The sequence below is a fragment of the Alligator sinensis genome, unplaced genomic scaffold, assembly GCF_000455745.1.
Source record: "Alligator sinensis unplaced genomic scaffold, ASM45574v1 scaffold1188_2, whole genome shotgun sequence".
In the NCBI taxonomy this organism is placed as follows: domain Eukaryota; kingdom Metazoa; phylum Chordata; order Crocodylia; family Alligatoridae; genus Alligator; species Alligator sinensis.
Window position 1 is genome coordinate 65,643 of NW_005843548.1, and position 22,040 is coordinate 87,682.

At 40.6% G+C, this 22,040-nt stretch overlaps 1 protein-coding gene across 1 annotated transcript in view; it reads left to right on the forward strand.

The window, feature by feature from the left end:
* Positions 1-17,242, forward strand: part of HELQ (helicase, POLQ like) — a 32,605-nt gene extending 15,363 nt beyond the window's left edge. Inside the window, exons 5-16 of the mRNA XM_014527477.2 lie at positions 1,671-1,769; positions 2,745-2,890; positions 4,817-5,056; positions 6,207-6,348; positions 6,710-6,814; positions 7,504-7,726; positions 9,400-9,557; positions 10,518-10,616; positions 11,119-11,292; positions 11,943-12,056; positions 14,710-14,844; positions 17,037-17,242. Of these exons, the coding sequence (XP_014382963.1) occupies positions 1,671-1,769; positions 2,745-2,890; positions 4,817-5,056; positions 6,207-6,348; positions 6,710-6,814; positions 7,504-7,726; positions 9,400-9,557; positions 10,518-10,616; positions 11,119-11,292; positions 11,943-12,056; positions 14,710-14,844; positions 17,037-17,159 (1,758 nt within the window). The 3' untranslated portion in view covers positions 17,160-17,242. The remainder of the gene's footprint in view (positions 1-1,670; positions 1,770-2,744; positions 2,891-4,816; positions 5,057-6,206; positions 6,349-6,709; positions 6,815-7,503; positions 7,727-9,399; positions 9,558-10,517; positions 10,617-11,118; positions 11,293-11,942; positions 12,057-14,709; positions 14,845-17,036) is intronic.
* Positions 17,243-22,040: the final 4,798 nt, after the last annotated feature.

Here is a 22,040-nt window from a genome sequence, read left to right on the forward strand (position 1 = left end):
AAACAGGCACTCAACTCTAAAGATAAGTGGTCTTGCCTTGGCCTCCTATACACTAGTTGTTTTCATCTTACAAAGCATTTTCCTGATGCCAGTCATTGTTTGCAAATATAGTTTGTCTAAGGGAGTAAACAGCAAACATTGTGGAAGTTTTGCTCTTGTCCCCTATCATGTCTGGCATATTCGAGATCTTTTCCATTTCCTTTATCTGGTTTCACTCTGGTGAATTAGCATCACTCATTTATTAACATCCCATTCTATGATCTGCTTTACTTAGGCCAGCAGTTGGGCTTTCAGTGCACAGACTTTTGGGACCTTTCTAACTATTTTGGCTTAGAAACCAACTTTAGTCAATGTAACATGACACCTTATTGTGGATGCAGTTATAATGATATAAAGACACAGTTTATTACCATAGTTTTAATTTATATCTTAACACAACCTTTTTTCATACACTTAAGAATTTTATATTGGTATACCTGCATCCATGGCCATTGGTGACTGGTGCCAACTTTGGGGAGGGGGCGGCACATGTCCATGTCGTGTGTGTCCCGTCCATCCCCATCCCGTGTTCCCGTTTTTCCCCCCCCGCCCCTCGCCATTGACCAGTCAGCAACCAAGGGAGGGGTCCCCCTGTGGCCAATCTCACCAACCGGGGCGGGGTCCCCCACGGCCAATCACACTGACTAGGAACTGGATGCAGCACTCCCGGAAGTGGCCACAGGTCTTCATCTGGTGCTCCTGCCTGCCCCCACACCCGCTGCCTAAGTGGGGAGCACGGCCTCTTGGGGTGCACGTGCACCCCCTACACATCGCCACTGTCTATGGTGTAGGATTGTACCCTTTTAATTAAACTTGTTTCTAAATTATTGTTAGTCATAAAAAGAAAATGTATATAGACCAACTGTTTATTGTGCTTGAGAAGGCACTTTTTATTCTGCATGACTACATGCATTGCTTAACTTGGGGTTGTCCAGTTTGTAGGTCACAGATGGTCTGCAGGCTGCATACAGGCCACAAGCAGTTAGCATGTGGTGCAGCCTGCACTGTAGAGAGGATTCTAGGGAGGGGAGGCCACCCTGCAGTGTGTGGTTCATGTGGTGTGTGGCCCTTGGCCACATGGAAGTTACACAGCCTTGGCTTAATTCATGGGTTGACCTTTTTTCTTTTCAGCCCAGAGAAAATATAGGTTTGTATAGTCTGAAAAAAATGTTTGAGAATGAAAAAGATGCATTTCTCCTTTTGGATTGGTTGTATTTCCATGATGTTTACTTTTTGAAAGGTCAGTAGTGGCAATGGAAATTCAAAAGTCAGAGGTACTTGATTTATAATAACTACTGTTGAAATCAAGAGGCTTTGCTGTTTCAGTCCACTTCAGGGTAATACTTGATAGATGATGTAGTATGCAAAACTGAAATTAGTCAGCTCTCTATGAATTCCAGAACCCACAGGGTCAGTCACTGTCAGTGTAATAGGGCAGTTGGGGGTCCATCTACACAGTGTGTGGCCCAGGGGGGCCATGGCTTACCCCATGCAGCTTGCACAGCATGTGGCTTCTGCTGGTGTAGACCCCAGCAACTTAAAAGTTGGATGGCTTTGGCACAGAACTCTTAGTGAAGAAGACAGTAATTTGGTTAATATGTTAATATGCAATTTCTCTTTTTGCAACATAGGTGGAATTAAAGGAGTATGTTAAAATACGAGAAAGTATCTATGAAGTTGACAGCAAAGCAGAGAATGGTTTTACTTTTTCACATCGTCTTAATTTCAGGGTAATAGTGCTAATTTTGTGAAGTTTTTTAGTTCCTTAAGTACTGAATAGTGTTTTAAAAATATATGATTTTTAAAATCAGAGTTTATTTATAGTATTTTTACAGAATAGGACATTATAACTTAGTGGTTCCAAAATGTTTAATATAAAAGGGAAATAGTAATCATAAAAATAAGCTTTACAAATAACAACGTGAGTTGTTATTTTTGGGGGAAGGGTGACTGTTAGTGGTTTTATATTTTCTTTGACTGTGTGAGAGGAAAAGAAGGCAAGTTCTTCTTCCATTTGCTCTCAGGAAGTTGTAAGAAAGACCCTTGTCTCCCACACTGGCTCTTAGGTTTCTGGAGATTTTTTTCCCCTACCATTTTAATAGCTGTGTCATAGTTCATATGTGGGGCCCAATGTACTTGAGTCACAAAGGTGGAAATGGTAGGATAAGAAAGGTGGTCATACTGTTCTTGATTCTTATTTTTTATGCCTGCAATCCCACGGTTCCCCATTCCACACAACTGTAATGTAGTACTTGGTGAGACTTGTCTCTTTCTATTGCTATGCATAGCTGTATATGTCCCCAGAGTTTCTCTTGATCTCTGAACCAGTCAAGTAATAAATTAAGGTCTCCTTGAATTGCTGGTTTAGGTGCTGTTTTCCTTTCATAAGAGTGCTGCTAATAGCACAGTGGACATCACATTGATGCTTGTAGACCAAGGACAACAGGAATGAGGCAATCTTCTGTTCTCACCCTCTGTTCCCCTTCAGTTCAAAGTGCAGGTGTCCCTTAATTGAAAGAGCCATAGTGGATAAGCTGATTCTGCTAACATTTAAACTTCTGTAACATTTACAATAAAGCAGAGGGGATTATTCAAGTGGGTAAAGTTAAGAACAGATGTACATATTTGCAGGCTTGGAGTCTTAGGCTTAATACAGATAAATAAAAAGTTGTAATGTCTAATAACCCATTTAATTTTTATTTTAGTATTCTAGTAATCTCGAAAGAATGGATCCTGACCATCTTATTGCATTGGTGACTGAAGTTATTCCAAATTATTCCTGCCTAGTCTTTTGTCCCACTAAAAAGAACTGTGAAAATGTAGCTGAAATGATATGCAAGTATCTGAACAAGTATGTCTCTTTTATTACTGTTTTAGACCACCCTTAAAGTGTTAAATCAGAATTGAACATTTACCTCTAATAACACAAAAACTACTCGCTTTTCATCTGCCGTGACAGTAGTAAAGATCCCTGACCAAGAAGAAGCAGTTGTCCTCTGAGAATAAAATTATGCAAGACTGTACAACTTCTGTAGAACTCCAGTTTTAGGGTTCCTTTTTGGTTTAAATAAAAAACAACCATTAAAACACAACTTTTCAGGAGTTAATTAAGAAAATAAACAGAAAAAGAAAATTTAAGGTTCATTCAAAGAGGCAAGCTATGTAATTCACATCTTATTCTTGTCATTCTTTGTAAATTAACACTCCCCTTCTATGTTCTTCTTGCTTTACTTCCTGTCATGCATAGTGGTAGTGTGTTGTGAAGTTGCTTATGTTTGGTTACATACATTGGGAACATAAGATGCAAACAATAAATGCAAATTAAAGGTTACATTGAATATTGTATATTACAAATTAAAGGATACATTGAATATATTTTAACTTTGTTTTTCATTAATAACGCAACAAAATCTCAAATTCATGTAGTTGGTCTTTTTCTAGGTTTAATTCACTTGTTTTTCTAGGAAGATATGTGGCACTTCAAATAGCTAAAATACATATTACAATTATATTTACTCAATTCTAGGACAAGATTTTTTTCTCCCAATTAATGTGGGGAGGTGCCCCTCATCTTAGAATTGGGTATGAAGGCTGGGTGCAGGTGACTCCTGTAGCTCAGGCTCAAACCCCTACCCAGGGTTGGGGCTATAGCTGCTGACTGTTCATCCCCACCACTACCTCTGTACCCCACCATCCCCCCCTTCTGCAGCCTCTTCCCCCACACCCACTCCATGCAGCCTCTCCTCCCCTGCCTACACCTCTCCCTGCCTCTTACCTTTGCTCTGCATCAACAGGGTCCATCCATGCTGTAGCCTTGGGACAGTGAGCATTATCCCAGCCACATAGCTGTATTGCTCAGCCCACATGGCTACTATGGGGGCTGGGACTGGAGCTGTGCTCAGTGCCCTGGACTAGAACAGGGATGGAGCCTATCGGCATGAAACAAGGATAAACGTGGGGGGTGGAGCTAGCAGGGGGCAGAGGCGGCAAGAAGCAGGCACAAGCAGGGAACAAGCTGCCTGTCCTCCCCACATCACATTCTCCCCTACCGCCCTGCAGCAGTGGGGGGGATGAATTAGAAACAATCCTCCAATAATGAGATTCTATACATGGACATTTTTAACAAATTTATAAATTTTCCATATATAGAATGTAATTATTAGGGGAGTTGTCTTAAATTCTGGGTTGTCTTAGATTCAGGTAAATATAGTTAAGGAAAAGAAACCCCTTGAAAATTCGAATCTTTATGTACTATATATTCCCCTCATTCTGACTGCTGCTTCTGAGGAAACAAATCTGTGCTGTTGCAAGACTCGCTATCAGTTCATGTGGTATTTTTTACTAAACTTAGTTGGCATTATTACATGTGCTCAGGGGAGGGGGGGGACACTTTAATTAGAGCGGCTCTGAGAGGCTTGCTGAGCACACTAATTAGCACACCCCAGCAGACTCGATTAATCAAGTCTGCTCCAACATGCTATAATTACAGCGCATCAGAGCAGCCTCCCGGCATGTGTACAGACACCCAGTGTGTTTGAAAACAGAGAATGTTTATTATATCCTAGTTCTGTTTTGTTGACTTGATGTGCAGGTTGAATTCTGCTTGTATCTAATTCTGTGTTATTTCTTTGGTAATAGAGTAATTGATTTCTAAATTGCAAATAGCTTACTGTAGTAATGGATAACGAGCAGGAGGAGCTTAAGTGCATCTTTTGTGTTTAATTTTTTGTAGTTAAACAATTTAGACTTTGATCGTTCTTTTTTTTTCTTCCCTAAGAGAATACGAAAATCACAGAAAAAAAGAGAAACAAGACCTTCTTATGAACTTGAAGAATATTGGTAATGGAACAGTCTGTCCTGTACTAAAACGAACAGTTTCATTTGGCATCGCTTACCATCACAGTGGGCTTACAAGTGATGAAAGGAAAAGTATAGAGGAAGCCTATTCTGCAGGTGTTCTATGCCTTCTTACTTGCACATCTACTTTAGCTGCTGGAGTCAATCTACCAGCTCGAAGGTTAGCCCTACAAAAATATTTACTGTATGGTTTCATTAAAGCCTACATTGTTAAAACCCTTTAACAGACTTAAGTTTGAGTTTTGCTCCAATCATTAGCTAAGCATGTCACAACACTTACAGAAGGGTGAATGTGTACCTTGACTCATGGTGACTTATTCACAGCACTTGACCTTCAAGCCTGCTTTCACATCTCAGTTCATTCGGCACAGAGAGACTAATGTCTGAGATCTGGGTAAGGGCATCATTACCGAACCCTGTCATTCAGTTCCCATAGTCCCTTGGGTGTACAACAGTGTCTTTGCTGTCTACACAGGACCTATAACCCATCTTTACTGATCAGTCTTTTTCCTTAGTGGCCACTTCACCCTTCGTAACTTGCATGACAAAGAATGCTCAGGTCACAGACAGCTCCCTCCCACTTTCCCCAACAAGGCAGTCCTCAGACTTAGCAGGTCTTAAGTCAAAACTTTGTAGTTCGGAATCCATTTTCCCATAGGAAACAATGTTATAAATGGGGGGTGCTGGTTCCTGAACCAAGGCCTGATACCCTATTTTCACCAAAAATAACCCAGAATATTGTACTCAGTCAATTATAGATGAGTAATATAGCTACATTAATGTATTTATATTGTAAATAGCAATCATATTGATTTGGAAGGACTTCTTTGAGGTGACTTTGCTAGACTTTTTGAAGGTTTCTTGCCTGGAGTCTTCTCTGGAGTCTTGGCTGCAGGTTTTTCTGGAGTCTTGTCTGCTTTCTTAAAGAAAGTGTCCAGGGAGATGGGCGACACAGAGAACTTATTCGCTGGCATGGTGTCGGATCAAGTGTTGTAAAGTCGAAACTGACATCAAAGTTGAAACAGGGTGTCAATTTATAAATGGTGTAAGTGCGAAATGTAATTTGACATGTTGCAAGTCGAGGACTGCCTGTACTCAAAATTATTCAGGTTTGTGAGCTGCATGTGTATAAAGAATGGGATTTATTCTTCACTTATTTTTGTCATCCCAAGGTAAATTTTTTTTTCCTTAGGGAGAACTTTTTCCTTAGTATAATTTTACTGATGCTTTAAATACTTGCAACGCAGAATGTAACTTATCTGGTCTTTCCTGTCTTTTCTTTTCTTTTTTTTTTTTTTTTAATTCCTTAGGGTTATTTTAAGAGCGCCCTATGTTGCAACAGAATTCCTGAAAAAGAATCAGTACAAGCAGATGATTGGCAGAGCTGGTCGAGCTGGTATTGACAGTGCTGGTGAAAGTATTCTTATAGTGCAAGAAAAAGACAAACATCTGGTAACTTGCACAAAAATATCAGTTTTTTGAGTCATCAGACTAAGTTTCTGTGATAAACTGGGACCTGAATGTCTTTTGCTCAACTTTGCATTCTTATGTGTAGTCCTTCTTGCCTGCCAGTAACTGTTACCAGAAACTTTCCTGCAATTGTGAAAGGCACTCAGATTCCTTGCTAGAAGACGTATGTATTTTCTGACCATATATCACTTCTCTTGGCTCATAAACTGATCTCTAGAGGTCAGTCAGAAAACTTGGAAATTTGCAGGAATAGTTTTTAATCAAGTCAGTACATAGCAAAATATTTTTGAAGGTGAAATATTTTCTCCTGTTAAGAGATTTCATCTTTTGCTTTTTATTTTAGGTTCAAGATTTAATAAGCAGTCCTTTGGAAAACTGTTGCAGCAGCCTTTTACTTGAGTTTACCAAGGGAATACAAAACCTCCTTCTGTCCTTGGTTGGGTTACAGGTATCAATTGTTTTCTGTGGCTAAGTAAAGAGATTCATTATGATACTACTAATGCGAATGTAGGTAACTGTATTGATGATATTTACAGGTAGAACTGTTTTTCTCTCACGGTAGTTTCCATATTATTAAATTTGTAGTTATTATCATACTCCATTTCATGGAATCCATTTGGGGCTCATTTTGCTTCATTAGGGTTGAGAGTAATAATGTTAGTGTTCACCAAAGTCTTGTTTTTAACCCTGAGTAGTTCATTAAATGCAATTATAATCCGTATAAAGAAGGAAAACTTGTGGTCATGTTATCCAACCGAACTACTGAATCCCGATAAAAGTTTCTGATGTAGGCAAGGCCAAACTGTTTTCTGCCTACTAGGTACTTCAAAGCTTTGGTTCTAAAGCTTTTAAGATAACTTCTTAAAGATAAAAACAAATTTCAAATGCTAACAGCTGGAATAATGTAGCGGGGCGGCATATGATATTATGTTGAGCCCTTCATCAGGCAGCATGTTCATCAAATTAGTTGCAGTTATCTTAAAGTCATATAGACATGCAGGATTAACAGTCTAGTTCGGAGTCTTCAGTAGGCATACTGTTTTCAGCTAGAAAGAGGGCAGAAGCTAGAGTTAACACTTTTATTGAGCTATGACACTTCTTTTGTGTCATGTGATTAAAACATCCAAACTATTGTAGATTGCGAGAAACTTTGAAGAAATCTGCAACTTCATGTGTGGTACACTGTTTGGTGTTCAGCAAAAGACACTGTCAAAAGAAAAGAGCCTCTCAGATATAATTAAAGAATCACTGGAAAGCTTAATAGAAAAAGGACTCCTAAAAGGAAAAATCATGTCTGAAAAGGAACAAAAATCCCCAAGTAATCTAGCGATCACACAGTTGGGTCAAGCTGCTTACAAAGGTAAGAATTTGTTCCTTTCCATTGCACTTCTTTCCCCATGTCTTTTTTAAATTTGTTTTTTTATTTTCAACGTAACTAAAACTTTTATCCAGCCCCTTCCCACCTGTCTGAATATGATGATTAAAATAAAACACCTGTCAGACTATACTGGAGTCTGTGCAGCTCCATTTCAATAAAGAAGCATCATGTCTTGGAATCTTTTGAACATGTCATTTTAAGTAGTGAATAAATAACTAGTTAACCTAATCCAATGATTATCAACCAGGGTTCTGTAGCACTGTAGGGTGCTCTGAGATCCTTTTAAGGGTGTCATGGGGTGCCATACAATATTAACACTGTTAGGTGTGCAAATGCCTACATGTGATTCACAAGATAAACCCAGATATTTCAAATGGGAATCCATAAGGTCAAAACCATTCTGACCTTTTGAGGTTTTCTGTGTTCTTTGCGGCAGAAGAATTGTTTTATTATTTTTCCATAGTCAACAAATGAATGAGAGCTCATGCCATGAGCTGGCATTTTCTGAATGGCATCTGAGTCTTATGAGAGGTGCCTTGAGTAAGACTGTTCAGGCTTCCTAAAGGCCTTCAACAAGATCCTGCACAAGAAACTACTAAATTGATGAGAAGTATCCAAGTCACCGGATGTAGAGTATTGTAATGGTTCAAAAACTAAGCAAAAAATAATTTGTCTGTTTTTCATTGTAGTTGAAGTGAAAAGCAGAGTGTCTCCTTGGCTTTCCATTCTAAATCTTTTATTAAATATATGAATTATCTTGAAAGGGGTGTTTTCTAGTAATTTATCAAGATTTACCGATGATGGTTATTTTAATTATTCCAGACCTTGAGAGACCAATCAAAAATCTAAGTTGACAAAATGAAAGAACAGTATGGTAAATGAAACTCAGTGTGCCTAAATCCAAAGTAAGGCACGTTAGAAGAGAAAACATGAAGTACCTGCGCATCTTTTGGGGTCTAAATTAACTCACAATATCAGTTTTGCATCATTGTAGAGAGCTAACTGAAAATTTCTGATTGTGCAGTTGCACTCAGAAAAAGCAAGACGTATGTGAAGATTCTTGAGGAACAGGATGATATATAATAAAAACAGTAGTATAGTACCTTTATATACTCAATGATATGTCTGTATCTGGAGTAGAATGCAGTAGTAGTCATCTTGGAACAGATGCTAGAGAACTAGAGAGATTTCAGAGAAAGGCAACAGAAATAAAGCACAGAAATACTCATGAAGAGGCATGGTAACCATAAATCCCAACTGTAAATATTGGGACTGTTTTATTTTGGAACAGAGAGGAATAAGAGAGGGCATATGCAGACCCTGTTTCATAAAGGAAGAACATGGAATATTCAGTGTAATTAAAAAGTAGAAAATCCAAAATCAGAAAATAATATTTTTTTCACATAATATATCATTTGACTGTAGAACTCATTGCCAGTACATGTTGAGGGCAAAAACTGAGCAAGGTTAACAAATGGTGGGATGTTTGTATTAAGAGTATCCCAACTTACTGAGCAGTGATTTTTGGAAAGTTATTAAGTCTCATACTTCTGGATTTCAACCAGTCTTTAACTATTGGAGACAGCAGTATCTAACTAATGTGTGTGAGCCATTTGAGAATTATAGATATAGGTAACTATCCTAATTTCTTTTAGGATCTATAGACTTGGCATATTGTAATGCTCTCTACAGAGACTTGAAGAAAGGTTTAGAGGGGCTAGTACTTGAGAGCTGCCTTCATCTACTCTATCTAGCAACTCCATATGATATGATTTACCACTGTAACCCAGACTGGATGGTCTATTTTAAGCAGGTATGGCATAACTTCCAAGCCTATTAACAAATGCTACCCTGTATAGAGAAGTAAAACTTATATTACATATCTGTTTTCTTCGTGGTATAATAACTTCGGTCTGTGATTGTCTTGTTAGGCATAAATCTAGTTTGAATGTGCGAGTCATGAGAGTTTGGAGAGTTTGAAGTCAGAAACAGAAGGAAACTAATTCTAACTACAAACAAGTCAGTTTAATGGCAAAGTAACTAATGACTAAGAGAAGATTATATTCATGGTCTTTGTAGGATTATTTTTATGGTATACTTCATTAAATTATTTTTGTAGTATACTAAATAGTATACTTCATAAAAAATATTGAACATTGCAAAAAAAAAAAAAGTGGGAGGACTTTAAAGACTTCTACATAGCAACTCCTGTGCTGGCAGAAAAGATAAACAGTCATTGATTTAGTGTAATTACAGATCCTGCCATTAGCTGAGTAATTAAGGTTAGTCCAGCTTGCCTTATAGTTTAATGTACTGTTTAGCAATGTTAACCATGTGATCAAAACTATCTAAAAAGTTACTGTAGTAAAACTGAAGAATACAATCTTCCACAAAATATTTCCACATAATAAGGAAAAAGTTAAACTGTAGAGAGGGCTGATTTATATAGGTCAACCCTGCATGTAAGCTGAGTGCAATTTTTGTAGTTTTGCGAGAGGGAAAATAAGGTAGATGTATCATTGGAAAAATACATCAATGTTCTTATGGGAGGGGGTGGAGAAATGCAAATTCCGTAAGCATTATAAATATTAACTGAGGTTAACATTTTAAAAGGTTATTTATTTACTGATGTAACAGTAGAACAGCTAAGCAACATTAAGTGCGCTATATTCTATCCCTTTAACATATTTTTGCAACTCATACAGAGAGATAAATTCATGTTTAATATTACATGGTTTTTTCTTTCTTTTTTTTAATTAATTCTGCCTTTTAGTACACTCAGCTAAGTGCAGTAGAACAGAAAGTAGCAGATATTGTGGGAGTTCCTGAAAGCTTTATTACAAAAAAGGCATCTGGTCAAGTCATCAGAAGGGTAAGTAAAAGATTATTGTTTTTAAAGAAAAAACTAGTAGAATGGTAACTTCATCAATCAAATTATTTTGTGTAGAAAAAACATGTACAACTGATAATTAGCATTTGTTAATCTTTCAGTTACGGTAATGTTAAAAGCTGCTTGTTACTAGTGTTTTGCTATTATAAAGTTGTATTTATTTCATATCAAATAGCCATGAACATTGAGGAATCCAAGATTCTCCTGTTGGCCCTGGAAAATGTTTATATTTTGTTATTTTGTCTGCAATTTCATAAACACAAATCAGACCGTTAAAGGCAGTTTGGTCTGCCCTGCTTCTGCGATCTTTGTTTCACCAAAATAGTTCCCTCTGCTGCTTTCTCTGCTTCAAAAATCCTTAAATGCAAAATTACTGCATTTGTTTCATAGAATTTGAGAAGTGGGGAAATGTGCCTTATAAAAATCTCATCTGTTGGATTGTAATTCTAAATTCTAGCTGAACACCAGTTTTCTGTCTTCCTAGGATGTGGACATTGGTGTTATAAATAGGCTGTACCTATCCTTCGTTCTTTATGCCTTGCTAAAAGATACCAATGTATGGATGGTTTCAGAAAAATTTAACTTGTCCCGTGGTTATGTGCAAAATCTCCTTAACTCGGCTGCCACATTCTGTTCCTGTGTGCTGCACTTTTGTGAGGTAATACATGTTCGGTGGGTGGTGTCTAGCATGACATCAGTGAATAGTTTTATTTGTAATTGCTACAAAGCATAAAGGAAGTATTTACTAGGATCTCTGCTATAGACTTTTAGTACTCAAATCTGAACATTGGTATGGGTCATCTTACTGTTTAGAAAAGCCTTTGTGTATCAGAATGAAGTTTTCATATTAAAGTCTAGACTGATATTCTCAAGTCATGAATGTTTAAAGTGTACACTTGGAGCTTTGCTACAAAATGCCAGTATCCAAATGATTGCCAAAGGTTTCCCTCTTCTTCCACCTTGAAACGGTGTCATCTGAGAACAGGGTTAAAACTAGCTGTTCTACTGCTGCTTTAGCCTTTCAACATCAGCAAGTCCAAAATTGTTCCCAAAAGACTATATTCCTGAAGTATCTCCTCATCCTTCAGAAAGGTTCCTGCATTGGGATGACTGGCAGAAAAAGGCTCGATACAACTCCTGGCACTGTCCAGGAGGAGTATTTCAGGTGATGACATGACATACTTCCTCTTCCAAAGGGAGCATATGCTCGCCAGCCTGACAAAGCTCCAACTAGTGTTACGCCTAATAAAAGGGTTAAACTGGAATTGTGGAGTTCCTTTCAGATTGTAATATCCTTTGTTTCTGCAGGAATTGGAGGAATTTTGGGTTTATAAGGCCCTGCTTACAGAACTTACCAAACGACTGACCTTTTGTGTTAAGGCAGAACTCATCCCTCTCATGGAGGTGGCAGGTGTTCTAGAGGTTAGTACATGCATATTCTGGCCCAAGTTATCCTATGTCAGTTTTGTATACTAGCCTCAGCCATGTGGTATCTACACATCTGTGAAAGAAACTAGAGCAGGAGTAAGCAATGTTTTTGGGCAAAGTGCCCAAAACACCCGCAGCCTCAACTTGTAAGATGTTGGCATGCCAGGGGCAGACAGCAGGGGGAGCCACAAAGGGCCTGATCCTCCTTGTGGCAGGGGAGAATGCACCTGGCACCAGCAATGAACTGGGCTGGAACTCTACAGATCCCCGTGTAGCTGCTTGCAGTCTTCCAGTTGGCTGCCACAGCCAGCCCGGGCTCTGGGCAAACCCCTGCTGCCCACCGTGGAGCCCAGGCTGCTCACAAGCAGGCAGCAGGGAGGCTGCAAGCAGCTGCAGTGGGGGCATGGCTGCAGTGCCACAACAAGCTCCCCCACCATCCACCCCAAGGTGCACACGCCAAGCAAAATGCCTTCATGTGCCACACTGACATGTGCCAGGGGTTGCCTGCCCCTGCTACAGAGCACTTTGTTAAGAACCTATTTTTTTCCTGCCACTGTTTGGGTTGCTAATTTTCTTGTGGAAAGGAAGTGAATATATTAAACACACAGCATCATATTTGTGTTTTAGTGACTGTCATAGCTAGTCTGTTAAGTTTTATGTGAAAAAAATGTTTATCTCGGTAAATTTGAGGTTGATTTATGTAGTATTTTCAGATTTATGCTCCTGGCTGCTGTGACAAACACAACAAAAATATTGTATATTTCTTAATCTGATGCTCAAGCCAAAATAGAATCCAAATCTGTCTACTTTAGCAATGGGAAAAGGGAATTGATGGATCCAGAATTTTGTAGAGGGTGCAAGAGCAACAACTAGTGCTGCAGGGGTGGCTGCATCCTTGCTCTGAATTCCACCTCCCCCAACAACAGGATGAGTGGATCACACCCTGAGAATAGCAGTCAGTAACTTTTTTAAGTCCCCAAAAGAGTTAAGAACTCAGCATTTCCTCCTCTCCCCTCCTTGCTCAATGTTACCTCCCATCTCCTTCTCTTCTATTTGTCACCTTCCCCACTACTGCCCCTGGCTGCCGTGGAGGTGGGGGAAGCTCCAGGGCCCCCCATGCCCTGCCCCAGCAGTCTGTATGGGGAGCTGGGCTCAACTAGGGACAACAGTAGTGGTGGTGGACAGGTTCCTTCTATCTGGGCTTGCTCCTGGGCTAGCGGAGAACACCATAGCATGTCGCTATCCCAGGAGGTACTGTGCTCTAAACTCTAAACTATTGCTACCCAGGGGGCAAAACTGAGGTTAAATATGGTTATTATATTCAACATTTAGCTTAGATGTTGAATGTAATAGTCAACAATGCAGTATATGTAGACTTGCATGAAACTTTGTGGAGGAAATGCTGTTAAAGCTAGTATTGGAGTTGGATATTTTCTAAAATACTTTTGAAATGTGTGAGATAAAGCAGCTCAAGAATGAACATCTCTAGATTTCTAGTAGTCTGGACTATCCAGATATAAGGTAGTTGAATACACGAAGTTAACTGGACAGTGCAACATCTTCTCTGTGGCATTTTAGCTACCAAAAACCACATCCTCTTTCTTCTGAGAAGTCAGCTTATCAACTGTCTAAATGTTCACAAGCTATGACTACCCTAAGGAACAATGAAAAGTTTCTGTGCCTCTCAAAACTGGTTTTGTTTTCAAGAAGACAATTAAGGGGATGGGTTCAGGTAAATAGAAGAGAAAAACACGCGACTAAGTAAAAGTAAAAATAATATCTGTGGTAAGATGGAAATAGTCTCCATTTAACTGTGGAAAGACCTAGAATTGCTAGTTTTGCACAAATGTTGACTAACTAGTACCCTATAGCCTCCTTGCCACTTTTCATCACAGTAGTTCTATCTTGGCTAAAGTATCTGAGAAAGGAAAGAAAACAAAATCTCTTGATCCTGTTATTTAAATACCACAGACCATCTCTGTTGAGTACATGCAACTCAACAATCATGGCTTTGTCCATAATCTAAAACTGAACAGGCTGTCATCTTTTTGTGTCCTGTGACCATGTTCAAATGTGGGTGCAGAAATGGACACATACTGTTCAGAGATGGCAATTAAAAAGATGCAGATATTTACAAATGCAGTTACTGACAAGAAATAAGAGAGGCAGAAAGATAACTTGCCACAGAACAATGAGACTGAAGTTAACATGCAACTGGGGAAACTCCAGTGATAGAAACACTAGGTGTGAATGTGTAGGAAACTTTGAGATTATAGAACACCTTCTGGCCTGCCCGTGTGTTGGGGAACCAAGCACCAATGAGGACCTCGCTAAAGCCACAGATCAGGCAGTAATATGTGCCCATTTCTGGACCCAAATTTGAATATAGTGACAGGACATGAGAAGAAGAAAGGGTAGATCTATTTATTTAAGTAAAAGTTCCTAACAATAAATCAGCTTCATCTCCACGCAGTATCAGTCTGGCATTAGGGTGCTAATCAGTATCAATCCAGATTAAATAACAGAGGGGTGAATTTTGTGCAGTCATCACAGAGTTTTGGCCTTGATGACAAAAAAGAAAGGTTCCTTGCAGTTCTTACTAACTAACCTAATACTTTTTTTGAACAGTTTCATTTTTGTCTTGCAGGCTCGAGCAAAACAACTTTATAATGCAGGATATAAAACTCTAGCACACTTAGCTAATGCAAATCCTGAGATACTCGTGAAGATGATTGAGCATGTGTCACGACGTCAGGCCAGACAAATCATTTCATCAGCAAAGGTGAGCAGAAGCTTTGTAATTTGAACTGCCAGGGATGAATGAAAACTAGTTTCCATTTAGTAATCTTTCTCTAATAATTTAAGACTTTCCTGACTAGCAGGAATAATATGAGATTTCCTGATAGGAGCTCACCAGAAGAATGACAACAGAACTTGGCTACCACCTTATTTTTTAAAAAGATAATTTCTCCATGGTTTCTTACTGTCTTTTGTAGAACTTGGGAAAATGATATTTATTTACTGCTATTTGTTCTTCAAAGGTAAGAGTATTATTATAGATCTAGCTCCAACTGTTTTTACAAAAAAATTATTTACCTATTTTTTGCCTGTGATTTCTATTCCCTGTAGGAACATTTCTGTAAATGACTCCTTGTTATATACTTAGTGGGCATATCTACATGTGCACTTTAATGCACATTAGCCTATTTTAATGTGTATTAAAGCATCACAAAAAGTGCTCTTTAGTTAATGCGCGTTAAAATAGCCTAACGCACATTTTTCTAATGCCTCACAATAGAGGTCCTAGATTTTAATGTGCATCAGGTAAAGTGCATCAATGAATGTGTAGATGCTGCCCTGTGTTTACTTTAAATTACTGTAAAAGGAATCAGCTAAATACTCTAGTCTCCACACTGAATCTGTGCCATAGGCTTAGAGTACAGTACGTGTGAAAACAAAAACAATATGTTAGGACAGGGTTGACATCTGGGCAGCTACAGCTGGCAGTGGGCAGGCTGGAAACAGCTGTACCGGGCTCCAGAGCCCCAGCACCAGCTCCAAGCCAGCGGTGGCTGCGTGCATGCCTCCGGGCAGGGAAGGAGCCTAGGTAGTGCAACCCTGGCCCCTCCCCCACCATCCACCCAGAGGCACACATGCAGCCGCCACCAGCAACAAGGATTGGACCCTCATAGCTCCCCCACAGTCTGCCTCTGGCATTCAAAGTTGAGGTCTGGGTCAGGGTTGAGGTGTTTTTGGCACTGCAGCCAAAAACATTGCTGACCCCTGCATTAGGATGCTTGTTGTTGTGTTACTATCACCTGTTGCTTAGAGACACTTCAAATATGATGAACAAAATAGCTAAACTGCTAGACAGACAGTTGCCAATTACTGCAGTCTTCCATAATATGATTAAAATCTTCATATCAGGTGTGTATTTATTGCATAACACAAGGAGTCTACACCCTACTTCTGTATACTTGTGTGATCAGCATGTTAGTGTTAATTTGAACATTTATTTTAACATTTAAAAAAGAAGTGCCTTTTGTTGCAAGCACTCTGGAATAAAAATGTTATTTTGAAAAAAGTCTTGCTGGACTGTAATTTTTAAACAGGACCTTGCTAAAGGGACCAGATTTTAAATTCTGCGCATTTTTTTTAAACTGATCATGGCATGTTGTTTGCACTTGTATCAATCCAAGGATGCTTACCATTTGGTGCTATGAACCAGTCCGTGGATTGGATTGGGCACCGTGTCCCCAGATTGGGGCATCAGGCTGCCATCCTCACCCCTGCAACGCCAGATTGGGGCCCCATTCTGCCTCCCGCAGCCCCATACCATCGGATTGGGTGCTGGGTTGCACCCACAGCTCTGCATTGCTGGTTCAGGATCAACACTGCCTGTACTGTGCCTGATGCTCTGGGATCAGATCCTGTATTGCCTCCAGCCAGCCCAGATTGGCCCTGGGCCATCTTCCTGTGCCAGTCTAATGCATTGTCTGGCCTATGGGGCTCCCCACAAGTTGAGATATTTCACAGCAGGGGAGGAGCAATTGCTGTCACTGCTCTCCCACCCCTTCCCCCCCCAATTTTTGGACCTGTGGGGACCTCTGAGAGCCAAAAGACATGGCTCCCTGGGCTGGATCTTGCCCATGGCCAGGCATTAGGCACCCCAGGTTTAGCCTGCTAAATTTGACAATATAAGCAGGATAGGCTCCCGTGAAAAGAATTCCTAAGCAGGAGAACTGTATTTATTTTGGTATTACAACTGTGAAAATGAGCATAGTAGTTTATTATTGTTGAGTCAAAACTCCAGAGGTTTGGTTCCTGGTACTCTTAATTTCTTCTTAGTTTGTTTCTGGAGGATTAAATAAAGCCCTGGAGGGAATGCCAGGCTTTCAACTTTTCTGTTAATGTAGGAAATGCTCTGGCCACTTGTGTTGATTTATCTTCTAATAGTGTGATTTTTGGGCATAGATGTTGCTGAGTGAAAAAGCTGAGGCTCTACAAGAAGAAGTTGAAGAACTGTTGCAGATGCCTACAGATACCCCAGAGGGGCTGCTGACTACTGCCACAGAAAACCATGAAGCAACAGCATGAGTTGTCACAGTTCTCAATATAGTTTATATTTCATTTTGTTGTACATGTGTAAAGCTTTATAATAAATAATTCTGTACACCTTATGTTTGTGTACATTTTGAAATTAGGATATTCTTGAAGCACAGGTATTGTATGAATGGTCTGATGGTTACAAATCACAGAAAAATAGGACTGGACGGGACCTCAGATAGTCACCTATTCCAACCTCCTGCTAAAGGCAGGAACATCCCTGTTTAAACTTGTCTCGTGGGGTGCTTGTTGTCACGACCCAGTGATTTTTGGTGCCTCAGCACTATGGAATTTCCTGGCCACATGAGAGCTCCTTTGCACGGCAGAGTGTTCTGCTGCAATTGAGAACCCGCGTGTAGGAGAGAGTTCCCACCAATTTGCAGTTTCCTTTGCAGGATGCATTTCTTCTTTGCAGCACAGAAATGCACGGTGCAAAGAGTTCCCACTATTCGAATGTAAATTTGTGCCCCGCTATTGGCCAGTGCTAAATTATTCACACGTGGCGGCTAGTAATTGGCTCGCTGGCCATTTAAAATTCCGCGCGACTTCTGCCCAAGTCGAAGAGCTTTGAGCACGCTGCAGAGTGCCTCTGAAGTTATCTGACTTGCGGCTGCCGATCGATAGACTGATCGCCTATCGATCGTTCTTCCCGTCACCGAGCGCAACCCCAGACGTACCCCTTTCCCTGCCGGCTTCGAATTGCGGACGGATTAACTGGCTTTGGGCCCCCAGCTGGAACAACTCGTGTGGTTGTTCCGACGACCGGACCACCTGCGTCGTGATTGCAAGCGGCGTGAGTAAAGTTTTTTGCAACCGATAAGTTGTGTCTGCCTCTCCATTCACCAGCCCGCCCTAACGTACGACCAATTTCTAACGTAACTCGAGTCGGCTCTGGCCGTCCGAGACACTTGTCAAACATGTTCTTAAAAACTTCCAATGATAGAAGATTCTGCAGTCTGTCTAGGTAATCTATTCCAGTCCTTAACCTCCTATGTAGTGAGAAAGTTCTTTCTAATAGCCAACTTATGTTTCCCTTGTAGCACTTTGGCACCATTACTCGTCCTGTCCCATGCAGATGCAGAGAATAGCCTATCACGGTCATCTTTATAACCGCCCTTCATCTATTGAGCAGCAGAATGGATGTGTAAATAAATAGCAGAAAATGTGTCTCTGCCATCTGTCATTATTTGTATCAGTAGTTCCCCTGTGTGCACATTGGATTGTTGGATTTGTGTTGGCACAAAAGGGAGGCAATAGTGCCATCGCCAGGTAAAATGGCTTTAGTCAAGATGCAGGAGTAGGGATGAAGCAGTGAACCCCACAAAATCTGTTTCCTTAGGAGATGCAGTAAAAATGTTATACGTAGTAGAAACAAGCAGATGGATTTAATTCTTCAAAACTCCAGTCTGAGGAAAAATGAGGTTAGCATTTGTCATCTCTGCCACAGTTTCTATGGGCTGTATAGTGCCAGGTGGATGCTCACATCTCCCACAGGCTTTCTCTAATGTGACCTTTTGTTACCTTTAAATTTGAAATAATAGTCCCTTCAGCAGTTTGAATCAAACCCCTGCTATAATCAAATAACATCTCATTTGCTTTCATCAAATTAATCTATTGAGTCAAGCTGAGCATCAATTTTTACCTTCCATTCTCTAACTCAGAGGTTCCCAACCTTCGGGCCACAGGGGTTTTTTGATGACAAAAAAGAAAGGTCATCAAAAGGCCTGGTACCGATCTGCAGAGAGTTGGCTGCCAGTGTGCAGGAGAGTTGACTGCCAGACTGGAAGTCCAGAAATGATCAGCATGCTGCGGATTGGCAGCCAGCCCTTTTTTATACTGGGTTGGCTGCCAGTCCACAGTATGCCGGTCACTGCGGACCGCAGTTTGCTGGTCCACAGTCACTTCCGGTCTGTGGTTTGCCAGTCTGTGATCTAAAAAGGTTGGGGACCCCTGCTCTAACATGAACGTGTAGCAATATAGGGTTTAAAAAAAAAAACTACTAGAACAAAATACTCCATTGCACAAACTTCTCCCCCAGGGAGGGAAAAAGAACAAACATGACAAATGTTAATCATGTTTAAGGTGCTATTGGAAGGTGCTCAGTATGCTGCTTCTTGAGCATAGTAAGGGATCTGCATAATGTACAGAACTAGGTGTTAACTTGCTATTGCAAGGCTCTATCCCATGTTGGCTTCAGCAAATTTTTAGTAGGAAATGTTTTTTTTCCCCTGTTTATTAAAAAGATCTGACAATTCTTAGGGCTTGTGACTATTTGAAGGAAAAAGCTCAAAAGGATTAGCGTGCAGTAAAATGTTTTACCTCCTATATGGATGATCAAAAGTGGATTATTCACCCAAAGGTACTATTATTTCAAAATAACAGCATCCACATGGAGATCTGGTACAGAATAACTTGTGCTTTTTTAATTCACACCCTATCTTATTCTATACAAACTGCTCTGTGCAGATTTGCTCTTGCTTCCACATGAACATTATAAAATGGATTCATCATGTTCCTAAGATCACAGCAGGGGACCAGAGTCTGTGTGAACTGGCACTAAGATTTTCAGAAAATCATTTTAATTCTATGCCTGTAAAACTGCTCTAATACTAAACCTACCTCAAAGAAAAGGACTGTCTGGGTCAAAATTCCTATTTACACAATCACTATCATAAGTGAAACTTACCTTATTCTAGATGGCCTAGGTCAGTCGCATGGAAACTGGCTTGCTGAGCTCTGCTAGTTCTCTCCCATTTGTAAAGCTTCATTTTACCTTGCTCATTGTGGTGCTAGCTTTAGATATTGCTTGTAACATAAACCAACTATTTTGAGATAAGTGGCTTTTGTGACTTGCTTTTTAAGAAGGTTTTCAATGTTTTGTCCTGTGTTGAATGTTTTAGGGGTTTTGAGTGTTGGAGTGATCCAGAGCATTGGAGTGTTCCAAAATTATCCAGAGTTGTGTATTCTATGATGTATATTTATATTCCACAGAACTGCAGCAAAATGATACCGTTTTGTCACCATGTCAAACCTAATTTTTCTACATAGCAATGGAATGTTTCCTCTTTGGTCTGATTACATTGTATGCTATTTTTACAGTATCCTGAATTAAGAATTCCATTTGTCACAGTGAACAAAACTTTAAAATGGCAAACTACATTGTTTAAATTAGAATCTTGTAAAAGTAACTGTACTTCTATCTTATGACTTCTGCTTATATTCCAGCTTTCCCTTATAAAGCCATATGAAACGCTCGGGGAATACAGAATAGCTTCAGGAAATATTCATAGATTCATAGAGTGTTAGGGGCTGGAAGGGACCTTGCAGATCATTGGGTCCAGCCCCCCCTGCTCTAGGCAGGAAGACAACTGGGGTCAAGTGCCCGAAGCGAGGTAACTGTCCAGTCTCCACTTAAACTCCCTCCAGAGGTGGTACAATCACCTACCCTGGAGGTTTTCATCCCACAGTCTGGACACCCTGACTGGGAAGGAGTTTGTCCTGGTATTAAGCCTGAAGTGGCCTTCCAGGAGTTGATATCCACTGGTCCTGGTCTTCCCCAAGGGTGCCCTAGTGAACAGTTGTTCACTGAGCTCCTGATTTACTCCTCTGATAGAGTAGTAAGCCGCTATCAAATCCCTTCTCAACCTTCTCTTCTTCAGACTAAAGAGGCCCAGATCCCTCAGCTATTCCTTGTATGGCTTGCGTTGCAAGTCCCAGATCATATGGATGGCTCTTCTCTGTACCCTCTCAAGTTTTTCCACGTCCTTATTCAAGTGCGTTACCCAGAACTGGATGCAGTACTCCAACTGTGGTCTCGTGAGTGCTGAGTACAGCAGGAGTATCACTCCCTTTAGTTTTACATGAGATGCACCGGTTGATGCATGCCAGCGTGTTGTTTGCCCTGCTGGCCACCACATTGCACTGACACCCCATGTTCATGCGGTGATCAATCATTACCCCTAGGTCCCTTTCAGCCGTGGTGCAGGTCATGCTGTCACCTCCAAACCTGTATGCATGTTGAGGGTTATTTGCCCCTAGATGGAGCACCTTACACTTGGAAGCATTAAACTTCATCTGGTTGTGGTCTGCCCAACTCTCAAGCCTATCCAGGTCTGCCTGTATCAGCAACTTATTTTCTGGTGTGACCAGACTGCCCCATAACTTGGCGTCATCAGCGAGCTTGGCCAATCAAGCTTTTCACTTTCCCGTCCAAATCATTGATAAAGATGTTGAAAAGCACCAGGCCAAGCACAGACCCCTGAGGGACACCACTGGCCACTTCGCATGCCAAGACGACACAGATCCATTCATGAGAACTCTCTGGGTCCTACCTGTAGCCAGTTTCCCACCCACTAGACCGTCGAGCAGCTGAGCCCACAATCTTCCAGTTTTCCCACAAGGATATCATGGGATACTAGATCAAAAGCCTTTTGGAAGTCTAGGTATATAACATCTACCTTGTCTCCCATGTTCAGGTGGCGAAAGACCTGGTCATAGAAAGAGATGAGATTGGTAAGACAAGACCTACCCGTGACAAAGCTATGCCAGCTGTCGCTCAGAACCTTATCCTCAGTGAGTGTATCGCACATAGATTCTTTAATGAGTTTTTCCAGGATTTTCCCTGGGACAGAGGTTAAGCTGATTGGCCTATAGTTGCCCGGGTCCTCCCTCTTCCCCTTCTTAAAGATGGGCACAATGTTGGCCCTCCTCCAATCCTCAGGGATCTCCCCTGTGCACCATGAATTCTGAAAGAGTTTTGCCAGGGGTTCCGCAATGACCTCAGCCAGCTCCTTCAGCACTCGCTGATGGAGTCCATCCAGTCCCACTGACTTATAAATGTCTAGCTTTTCTTCTAATTCATAATCATGTGTG